This window comes from Telmatherina bonti, assembly GCF_933228915.1.
Source record: "Telmatherina bonti genome assembly, chromosome: 18".
Classification (NCBI taxonomy): Eukaryota; Metazoa; Chordata; class Actinopteri; order Atheriniformes; family Telmatherinidae; genus Telmatherina; species Telmatherina bonti.
In genome coordinates, this window is record NC_136616.1 from 25775703 (window position 1) to 25787860 (window position 12158).

Genomic DNA, 12158 nt, shown 5'->3' on the forward strand with positions numbered 1-12158 from the left:
CTAGCACTTCTCCACAGCAGCTACTTCTGCCAAAGCGCAGTCATGTTAGAGGCCCGAGCAGAGTGCCAGAGCTTGCTGCCAAGCTGCAATATAAAAATGGCTCCAAAAGCCACTGGAAAATACTCAAAATGTTGATGAAACAGCAACACAATGCAGGTAAGAAGAAAAAGGAAAAAAGCAGGGTTCATCACACTACATCTGAAGAGAATACTGAATAATGTACTGTTCTAAATATGGGAAGGTATATACACAATAAAACATAACTGACCTTGTAGCTGCTGTGTAATATCAAACTTTCCATTAAAAGTAGCAAACGTCATGGCTAGATATACTGAAAAATGTGCAAGCCAAAAACCAGCTTGGTTTTAGATAACATCTCAAATATCACTTCACCAAAGCAACAATTATCCTTGTCCTGACAACATATGTCTGTCTGTGATAAATATGATGGAAAAGGGAATACTGGGAATGTTTCACAACTAGGGAAGTAAATTGACACCTGGGTTTAATTAAAGGAGCCAGTTCCAATTTTTTTTTCCAAGCACTGGATTTGTGCACCACTTGACTTATTGCCGTCATATGCGCAGAAGCTCACCCAATACAAAAGAGCAATGTCTGGCACATGCTTGTGTTTGTTGCTGGAAGAAGAGATCTAGGGCAATAAAATATTTCACTGACTAATACAACGATGGCACAAGCTCTCGTGTCTGTTGGAAAAGCCAAAAATAACATTAAAGAACAGACTTGTATCACTGCATGCACAAGTCAGATATTAGAATTATGCATCGCTCATTTATTAACCCCCCCCAATAGGGACCGGGATGAAGAATCAACATAAACAACATTATTGATTACATAAATACATCAACATAAATTCTCACGCAGTGAATGACAGAGCAGAGTAGGATGGCGGCTTCCATAGGAAGAACAGAAGCTACTAGGACGCAAAAAACAAAAGAGAAATTGCACCAAGTCTTCAAAAGTATGGAAATAGTTTGACCACAACGAAAGAAAGACAGTATCTTGTAAGCTTTGCCAGTTAGAAACAGCTTACCACAGCAGTACCAAGACCATGTCAGAGTACTGAAAGAGTGCAGGCTCAAGATTCTGGTGGAAAACAAGACCGAACAGCCAGTACTGCTTATTTTTGTCCTGCTGAGATATTTTACTAGATTTCCAGATTGTTTGGGGAGATTGGCAGCAGAGGGACATTCAAACATGAGGATATGTTTCTCACCCCTAGTTTAATTAGACTAATGTACAAAGTGGGTTTATTTCAGTACCCACATTGTCATGTGGCTCCCTACGCATTAGCTTAATACAGTCAGAGCCACCCTATTATGTTCACTAATGTTTACACTGGCCTGAAAGTGCCTCATTTTAATCTGAACCATTATTGTGAAATATATTCATATCGACTTACTGGATTGTTTTTTAAAATGTTATACTTTAAAATTTATTTATCAAGATATCAAATGAAAATTGTTTTTAGAAAGTCTTATTTTGTCAATTTCCACAAAGGTTTATTTTATTCCATCAAACTTTTTTTTAGCAATGCTGAAATGACAATCATGAAATGGCATTGATATCAAGATCTCATCTATTCCCATCCTCTTATAACATGAAGTAAATTTCTCCCTTCAGCAGCTTAACAGTAGCGATGGAGTTCTTTTATTAATCCACTTATAATACAGCAATAGTCGTACAAAACAACAGCAATTTGATTAGGACACGAGTCTAAATGAGCTCTGGTCACACGGCAGAGAAAATTTAAAGCACCTTGAAACTTTGTAAAGCTGAAGCCTCGGACCACATCCTTTATTTCCACAAATGCCACTGGACCTTCCTGCACTCCAATTACAAAAGGTTAAATAAAAGAAGACTTAAGAAAACCACTGACAGGCTCATTACAGCAGCAGAATCTACTTCAAGACCCTTACAAGGGCTCATAAACATCTCTACATAAAAAACAACTTTTATGGACTCTGATCATTTTGTTTGTGGATGTTTAAACCAGAGGGGGAAGATTTTTCTGTGGAATAAATAACCTGGTGATTCACTTGCTCTAACAGCCCAGGGTGCATCAATTTGCATCAATGACAGCTTTCAATGCAAAGAGTTTATACACAGAAAATTTAATGTAGAGAAGCTGTATAATCTGGCAAGATCAACACTCAGTTACGTCTTTCCATAGCTATTAGTTGTTTGCAGCTGTGTTAAGGTTTTTTAAAGGCCACATATTAGGAAGATGCTAAAAGAACAAAAGAAAACATGCAATATTTACAACCTTTGTCCTCAGTAATCAAGCAAAACCAAACAAATTAATCCGTTGGCAAATAGAAAATTAATCATAGAGATTCATGCACAGCCAGTCACCAACAAATATACAACTTTTCTTCACTTAGCACAAACCTCTCGGTTCAGTCACAGCAAAGTCGAGAGTAATAACACTGGATAAATGTATTGGAACAAGAAGCATTTGAGGCATGTTATTTTGTATTCTGCATACTTATTACCACAGAGCTGTGGAGCACTAAATGGCAGTCTATTTGTGTAGCAGTGTTTTTAAACAGCACAGCTATTTAAAGAGTTGAAAAAGGAGAACTTGAGTCCAAATGGAGCGACTTAAACCAGAAAACAGTAGGTCAGCCACAGCCTTGAGCCCCATCGACTTCAGTCAGGCAAATTCAAAAATATCTCAACCCACACAGATGTAAAAATACTGGATGCAACTGCAACAAGACAGATGAAGTATTAAGGAAAGCCAAAATTATAAGCAGCGTGCAATAATGCACCCAATCAGTGGGCCAAATACTGTGTTCAATAAAACTCTCATTGCTTTGGTGACACACACAAGTCAAAGCTAATCCTCCTGGTTAAATTACGTCAGCTCTCCTCTTTACTTCACAAAGAACAAGCATCAATTCTACGCCCAGACACTGATAACTTTAGAAACGGAAAAACAATACAACTTTCCATTAACTAGCATACAGAAATTAACTGAATAGCAGATAACAGCACACAGAGCCATTTCACAGCATCTAATTTTCTTCTGATGTCTGACTTTATATCCATCCTGCTGATGAGAGCTGAGTAACTTCCTGCAGCCCTGAGTGTTGCCGGACAGCTTTCTTCTCTAGGCCGTTCTGTCAGGAAATGTTACGGCCTGTGGAGTGTTCAAAGACTCTGCTGTTCCTCTGAAAGACACTGATGGAGGTTACTGATAGCTGATGATGGGTTATGTACAGATGGCGAGATGAAGAAGACCTTCACCGTGGAGTTGCCATTAGGAGCTTAGAAACAGCATGTGTGTGAACAACAGCAAGAAATTGCATATATGATGCAGTGCTATGAAAATGCAGTCAACCCCCTCCCTATCTATTTTGGTCTACATGTCTTGCGGTAGAGTTTTCAGATATTCCAAAACTAAACAAAAACTTAAAAAAAAAAAAAAAAAAAAAAGATTAAAAAGCCAGCTGAATTGATCAAAATAAACTTATTACCCAAGACAACATATTACTGTAGTGTTTTAAAGACTTGGAAATGGTGTTTCTTCCCTCCTTAGAGCAATTCATACCAAAATCCTCTCTGATTATCTGGTCAGAGAGAGATTTTAGCCAACTATGGCTATCACACCCTATAAATGATAGGCTTGACAGCAATAACCTTAATAAAAAGTAATGATGGTTTAATTTTCCAACAGTCTTAAGAAATCAATCTCTGCACCAATCAGCTCAATAATACTGCCTTGCTTTGACCTTCAACAGCTTTAAAGCAAAACTACCCCAAGGTTCAATCAAAAGAATATAATCAAAGAACAGTCAGATAAATCTCAGACATCTCTAACAGTATTGTGTTTCAACAGCGCATCCCTTCCTCAAAAGTCATAAGAGTGTCCATACCCTAATCCTGACAGACCTAGTAATGTTGGCATCATCACTCATCAAGGGGCACCATCAAGCAACTCACAACATGAAGGCCAAAAAGCTCTTTACAGTTTTGTCCTTGACCTATTTTGAAGTACAAAAAAATCTGGAAGAAACATCATACCATCACCACAAATCTGGCTAGCAAGGACAACATACTAGAATTCAAAGTCAGCACAAGGAAGACAAATCAGAGGGAACAAAGATGAAACATAACCTTGAAAGACCCACTACAATAAAAATGTTTTTCATGTTTACATGTTCATGGGCCATTTTTCTGATGCCAACAGACATATCTAAAAAAAAAAAAAAAAAGCTAATCTCAAAATTGCATTTTTAAATATATCTGCATTAAAATCAGCATAACCCAAAATCAGAACCTAAAAGGAGTCTCAGGCAGACTGGCTTTCACATGTCACAAAGCCACCAGGTGGCCCACAAGCGACTGCCCCACTCTGCCAGTGCAGGTAAAACAAGTTCTCAGGAAGTCAGATCTGCCAAGGGCCCTGCCTCTCCTAATGACAATTGGTTGGATGTTTGCACGATGCCGTAGAACAGGAATCCTCAATCCTGGTCCTTGAAGGCCAGTGTCCTGCAGATTTTCCATGTGACCCTGCTGGAAAATGCCCATCTCAGACTCAGACATGCTCTGCACATGTGTGCTGAATACACATTGATTTGTTGAATCAGATGTATTGGAGTGGGGACACTTGGAAAACCTGCAGGACACCGGTCCTCAAGGACCATGACTGAGAATCCCTGCTGTAGAAGGTTGTGGTGTCACACACCCACAAAATCTAGACTAAATTTGCTCACTGAAATATATGCAGAAGGATAAAGGTCTACACTACCATTCAAAAGTTTGGACACACTTTCCCATTGGATTTCTTGGAGAAGTGTGTCCAAACTTTTGCCTGGTAGTGCACATAAAGAAAATAATCGAGTCACATCCTTTAATAGAAATTATGCTCAGTGTGTTTTAGTTTTTATTTCTTCATACATTTAAATCCCAAAGGGCTTTATTGGTATTGGGAAAAGAAGTTTAGGTTGCCAAAGAAAATGTGAAATAAAAGCAAATATCTATTGATAAATAGAGACCCACAGTGGGTCTGATTCATATGAAACGGAGCACAATGTGACATCACTGGCGAACACAAAGCCTCAAGCAGAAATGACTGCCCAAGCACATCTGGTACCTACACCTGATTCTGAGGATTAGAGAAGACAACGGCGCCTCAAAGATAGATAATTAGCTTTCATAACCTAACAAAACACTATAAGGTTTCTTGGTTACGGCAATATACCAAACCACACATGGGTTTGCAGTCAACACTACACAGAAGATTGTTTCACCAGCTGACTGCAAAATAACATGGGCTTTGTCACCAAGTTAAATTTGAAGCTGGATGCTGTCCCATAAAGATACCATCAAGTGAGCAGCCTGTATCTTTAACAGTAATTTAATTTTTTTCCTCAACCGAGCCTGCCTTTACAATTTGCCAACACTACATCAGCTATCTGTGGGGTAACACCACAAGCGATGTCAGTGTTTCTTAATCCAGGTCCCTGCCCTGCATCTTTTAGTTCCTTCCAACTCCAGCACATCTGGCTCAGATTAAACTTTGCACGTCTGCTAAGAGGCCATTCATTTGATTGAGATGTGTGGAAGTTAGATTACCTCTAAAACAAGGCACAGGACTGAGAAACACTGGCAATTCTTGACAACTTCTCCTAAATTTATCTGTGTTACAGCAGTACAAATTTGTTTTACAGTTTGTTTTTTAAAAATAATAATATACATTAATGATGAGAATCAGCACCTCCAAATCTGAGACCATGGTCCTAAGCCGGAATAGGGTGGATTGCCCTCTCCGGGTCGGGAGTGAGTTCCTGCCTCAAGTGGAGGAGTTTAAATATCTCGGGGTCTTGTTCAGGAGTGAGGGAAGGATGGGGCGCGAGATCGACAGACGGATCGGTGCGGCGTCTGCAGTAATGCGTCTGTCGTGGTGAAGAAGGAGCTGAGCCAGAAGGCGAAGCTCTCGATTTACCAGTCGATCTACGTTCCTACCCTCACCTATGGTCATGAGCTGTGGGTCGTGACCGAAAGAACGAGATCTCGTATACAGGCGGCTGAAATGGGTTTCCTCCGCAGGGTGGCCGGGCTCTCCCTTAGAGATAGGATGAGGAGCTCGGTCATCCGGGAGGGGCTCAGAGTAGAGCCGCTGCTCCTCCGCATCAAGAGGAACCAGTTGAGGTGGCTCGGGCATCTGGTCAGGATGCCTCCTGGACGCCTCCCTGGTGAGGTGTTCCAGGCACGTCCCTCTGGGAGGAGACCCCGGGGAAGACCCAGGACACGCTGGAGGGATTATATCTCTCGGCTGGCCTGGGAACGCCTCGGGATCCACTCTGCAGAGTTGGCAAATGTGGCTGGGGAGAGGGAAGTCGGCTTCCCTGCTTAGGCTGCTGCCCCCGCAACCCGACCCCGGATAAGCGGCAGAAGATGGATGGATGGATGGAATATACATTAAGCATCCACACCAGCTAGGTCACCCGGCACTTGTACCTTTTAATGGGTGCATTTAAGAAACTACATCACATGCTGGTATGTGCTACGCAAACATACTCAAGTCTATCATTTCTATATATTTTTAAAAAAGGCCTACATGGCTCATGAAAAAAACATATCTTGCGTAACCTCGTGCTCTTTTGCAAAGTTTGTACATATGCAAACTGTTAATGCATACAAGCATTAATAATCCTTAACTAAGTGCCAAAGTTCATCCTCTGCTTTGCTTAGGGAGCATATTTCAAGACCTGCAGAGAGCCAGGCTCAGCTCTGAAGTGGAAACTTTGGCTGTGGGGACCGCTTCAAAAAGAAATGCAGTCACATCACATAGCAGGGAAATGCAACAACAGAAGTGGATGAGGAGGTCTGCAAAAAGAAAAATTGAGGATCAGGGAGTAAAGAATAAGACACCTGGTGATAATCTGCAAATGCTGCAGGTTTGATCTTTGATAGTGTACATGTTTGTACTGCTGTAATATCAAGTGTAAAATCGAGCTTATTCAATACACAAACTCAGTGTCATCATTGGTCTCACAGGGGTCAAATGAAAACATTTTCACCCACCTACAACCTCAAAGGTTCTCCTTAAGTCATGGTAGAACTACTTTATGGTATAACTACATAGTAGAAACACTTTTATAACATTTTTTAATCCAGATTTAGCTGTACCGTACGATTACTAAATGACAGGACTGGTATTCATCCTCTCATCCAGCTCATCAGGGTAAATAAAATAATTTCATTAATGCAAAAAATAAAAAAACTCAACATGTTGAAGCTTTCATTTAATGTAATCCTGGCTGAGAGTTCACTTATGTTATTACATACAAACCAGGTTTGTCAGATAAAGCAGAGAAACTGGGAGATGCTGTGATTACCGCAGAAGTTGCTACTTGGCTACGGTCACATCATGAGGCTCACATTAAGTTTCAATTTCCCTTACATAACCATCACATCAAAGTAATTTCTGGTCCACATCACCCTCCTCTTCTTCCACTCCTCCCACCTCACTTCCATTCATTCTTTAACTGGGCCATTACCCATAAAGGCTATTTCCGAAAATCTGAATGATGAGGTTCAACTTTAAGTGATGCCATCCTAGTTAGGCCACCTTGTCAGCACCAGTAAAGCCAGACAAAGGCCAACTACAAAGGGAGCTTTAACTTTTTAGAAATGTTTACTTTATTTGGATGGGGGAAAAACAACAAACAACTGTGGCAATCACCCAGCTGTCATCAAAACCATCCAATCTCTCATTTCCAGAATTGCACTTGTTATCTGCAATGCTGACATTTCAACACATTTTCAAATTTCCATTTTCACTGTCACAATTTGGCAAAGGACGTACGAATTCCAAGAAATGATGCGGTTATTTAACAAACCAATTATTTACTTGAAAAACTGACAGCAGTGAGAATGTTTTTACTGCAACTCAGTATTGTCATTTTTTAACAAGTCACTTCTTCTCCAGTCAACTTTTCTTAAATGAACAAAACTTTTGCCTCCACATATCTGCCTACACATCACTAAATGCAATACAAGCTGCTTCATATGCCTACTCTTTGTGAATATCTCACACTAAACATATATGCAATACCTATAAATTTGTATATTAAGTCATTTAAAAGGATTTTAGGCATATCTGTAAAAAGTCTAATTAAACATTGGTAAACTTCCTATATAATCCTACAGTAAATCTGTGTTGTTTACACCATATTTTCCTGTGACCATTCCATCCATTTCTATTCATGACTGAATTAACTCCACTCTGCATTTCTGTAAAAAGAAAAAACTGCATTTTGACAAATGTAAGTTGCTTTGGATAAAAACGTCTGCTAAATGACTGAAGAATAGAATAGAATAGAATAGAATAGAATAGAATAGAATAGAACAAAGTCCTGCATAAAGTGTATACAACAGGGGTTGTCATAAACAACTGCCAGGAAGCCCGGTGCAGTAAGCTAAAGTAAGGCTAGGTGACAGACAAATATACTCCATGTATCCAGAGAAGTTTAGCATAAGATATATAAAATGGCTATATTGCAAACATCAGATACAAACTGTTACAGCAGTGTTTTAAGCATGTAATTGTGATTTTCTTCTAAGTTTAACTTCTCTCCGTCACAGCAGACACTTCACTTCCCTGCCCATCCAAAAAACTGTGCACATGCATGTTGTTGTTTCAGGGTGTAAAGAGGAATCGAAACATAAGAGCGTGAAGCTACCTAGCAAGCAAGCTAGTTTATGTAAAAAGATGGAAACTGAATGTGAGACATCTGTTTAGATTAGTAATACGGATCAGAAATAACCACAATAACAAGGAGACCCATTATTCAGCTGTGCATGTTTCCTAATGGAATTAGTATTCCAGAACAGGAAAACTCCACCTGTTTTCACAACCCAAATTCTGCTTGATCTAGTGGTTTTTACCAACGTGCACAAATAAGGAATGTTTTCTGAATATTTATAAACTATAAAGTGGATATTAACCTTTAGGAGTCTTAGCCCATTTTCTACATCAAATCTTTTGATTTTGGTTCTTATATAGACCAAATAAAATGTGCATCTGGTCTGGTATCTGTTTTTTGTTTTGCATTTCTTCACATCTCCACCAATACAATCTGATATTTTCTTTTCCACTTCAAACTATTAACATACTGGCTTTAACATATTTTCAACTTTGAGATCTATTACTTATGCAGCCTAAAACACACAGATTCCTCTACAGCTTTTTATCAACAGCAGCTAAATTATGCACTGATGTTTTATGTCGACACATGTTTCAAGGCTAATGGAAACAACAACAACTGGAAGAAGTACAGCCCATATCTAAATAGAATGTTTTTAAAAAGGGAAAGAAACAAGAACTTTGCACCAACTAGCACACAGCATACCAGTTTGGCCAGGTTGACAGCATCAGAGTGAAGTTTGTCTCTCAGATGAGGGTCGAGCTGGAACGCAGGTGCAATTTCCACAACCTGGAAACAAAAAGACCTCATCAGTAATGTCTGAAACTAACAGTCAGCAAGAGTTGGAAAGTTTATTATCACAACATTATGGGTATTCACTGAATATTAAAAACCCTGCTAATAAACCCGCTAAACTATTTTATTTGTATTTTTCCTTTAAATGAAAAGTAATTCTACGCTCACTTCCAAGATACTTACAGGCTGATTATTTGTTTCTAAAATATGCAATGAGGTTACAGTACTCAGCTCTGATCTGCTGAACCTTAATATCGGACTCCCCAGGTTTGCTCAGACAAAAAAATCGCCGCTTTTGGCATACCAGATGCCAAACATCTTTATTAGACAGCCAGCTAGTGTGTGGTATTGAAAGCACAAATGAGACCAACATAATAAAGCTATGGGTGGTGAAGCCACCACAATCAGACATAACAATGAGTTAAAATGATGCTAAAATGCTCTATGGGTCTGCAGTAGAGTGCACAGTTGGCAGTTAATTGTGGGTTTATAACTAGAAGTGGCTCTTTTCCCACAAAGCTGCCATTTGATCCTTTTTTATTTTACATGGCAAGCTTTTCTGTAGTGACAAGTCTGGATCTAAATCAGCAAATTTACTCCAAGCTCTAAACTGAAAAGACCTGCTCTGCTATGAACATTTAATAACTAAATTTATTTTTATTTTCCATGTCTGATTCATAGCAATTACAAATGATTTGTTCCATCTGCTTTACTCATGACAACCAGTTTTTCTTGTGGTCTGGATGCTGGATGAGTGGCATTCAACATATTGGGATTATCCATTTAGTTCTAACAAGTCAACCCATCCATAAGAAATAAATCTGTTCAAAACATGACCCATGTGTGATTGGGAAAATGTCTCTTAAATGAATTAAATCTAATCCAAATTAATAAACCAAATGAATAAATAACCCCTTGGAGCATCAATAACACTCGACAGATCTTGCTGTGTCATTGCTGAACCATCTCAAATCCATTTTAACAAACGACTATTATTGTTTCTCAGATTTAAAGAGATCTGTGATCAGCAGCGAAGGCAGATTAAACCTAACAGAATCAAAGACCAGCAACGACGGCATAAACAGAGCTGCTAACATGATTATCATTTATAATTTGATTAAAGTGAAAGGATGAAAGTGATCGAAATACATGATTAAAACTACGCTAAGGTGACAATATAATGAAAAATTACACATGTTGATCTGCTTCCTCTGATGAAAGCTTTGTTACATTGATGACAGAATAATTTCCATTCTCTTGTGGTATTTTGACATTTATAGTTAATAAAATAAAGTAATTCCTCCTTCTGTTTCAGCTCAGACAGTCTGGGTGAGAAGGACTTGGGCAAATGTAGGAGAATAAATTCAATCACACAGAAAAAAGCCGTTCTTGCTGATCACAGTTCATTTGGTGGTAGAGTATGCAAGTCCTGCAGTAATGGTTCAGACCTCACTTCATTCAGCATTAACAGAGGCTAATTCATTTAAGTACAATCCTCTTTGCCACCTGCTGCCTAGAGCAGTCTAGGAGCAGTTCACCAGTGTTTATAATCACTTAATATATCACTTACATGGCTTGTTTTCCTAAATAAATAAAGCTTCCAGCTGACAGCGCTGCTTGCAGGCCGGATTCCTGCTTTATGATCTTTGCTTCAAGCCTTCCCACAATTATGCACCTCATACTGACGAATACAATTCAAAAGATGTATCTGAAAACCATATTAAATACCAACGTTAATTGTGTTTGAACAAATATTAAGTGAAGAATTTACCTTTTGGTGTCTTCGTTGAATGGAGCAGTCTCTCTCATACAGATGAATGACATTACCATATTTATCACCTGAGTAGATTAAAAAAAAAAAAAAAAAAAAAAAAGAAATTTGAGGAAAACAGTTGCAAAATAAAGAAGTAGAGCAATAACACTGAATAGCAAAAAAGATGGAGACAGTCTTTGTTCTTTTTGTTCACTGAGAAGCAACCAAACGTGTGCCAAATCTGACATATTTAAGACCAAATCAACATCTTAACTATTCAACTGTGGCAATGAATAAAGGTCATGTTACAGAGGCAGCTGGAGGGCTTTAGCCTTGACAGTGAAGTTAAAGTAAAAATACTACCAAAATGAAAATTTATTGAGCTACACTGCATTATGGCTATAGTTATTGGAGGTGGAAGGACTTAAAACTCTCAAAGACAGTGATCTTTTAACCATCTTTAGATCACAGCCTTTAACAAAACAGAGATCAGACCTGAGCACACACCTGATATAACTTGGTGTTTACAGCCCTCAAGCACAACATCTCTGCATACCTTAGGACCTCCATTACTGCTGATCTGGCAGACTTACTGGGTTAGCAATTTGGGAGGGAGGGAGGGAGCGCGCGCCCGCACGCATGCTATAGTGAATTCTGCCCAAAGAATTTTAGCATGTTGACGCCTCGAGTTGCTTTGCTGTTCAATACTCTGTCATTGCTTACAAAGGCACTACAAAATAGTATATTTATCATATTGCAATAGTTATTTATCCATCTATTCATTTTCTTAACTACCTAGTCTAATTCAGGATTGTGGGAAGCTGGAGTCTATCCCAGTAATATTGGGCAAAAAGATGGTACACCCTGGACAGGTCGCCAGTCCATTGCAAGGCCAACACAGAGACACACATTCACTCCTAAGGAGAATT

General features: G+C 39.0%; 1 protein-coding gene across 2 annotated transcripts in view; it reads right to left on the reverse strand.

The window, feature by feature from the left end:
• pcxb (pyruvate carboxylase b) overlaps positions 1–12158 on the reverse strand; it is a 320178-nt gene that overhangs the window by 279737 nt on the left and 28283 nt on the right. For both annotated transcript variants that reach the window (XM_079257650.1, XM_079257649.1), the window contains 2 exons: positions 11248–11315; positions 9387–9470 (listed from right to left, as the gene is read on the reverse strand). In XM_079257650.1, the coding sequence (XP_079113776.1) occupies positions 9387–9470; positions 11248–11315 (152 nt within the window). The remainder of the gene's footprint in view (positions 1–9386; positions 9471–11247; positions 11316–12158) is intronic.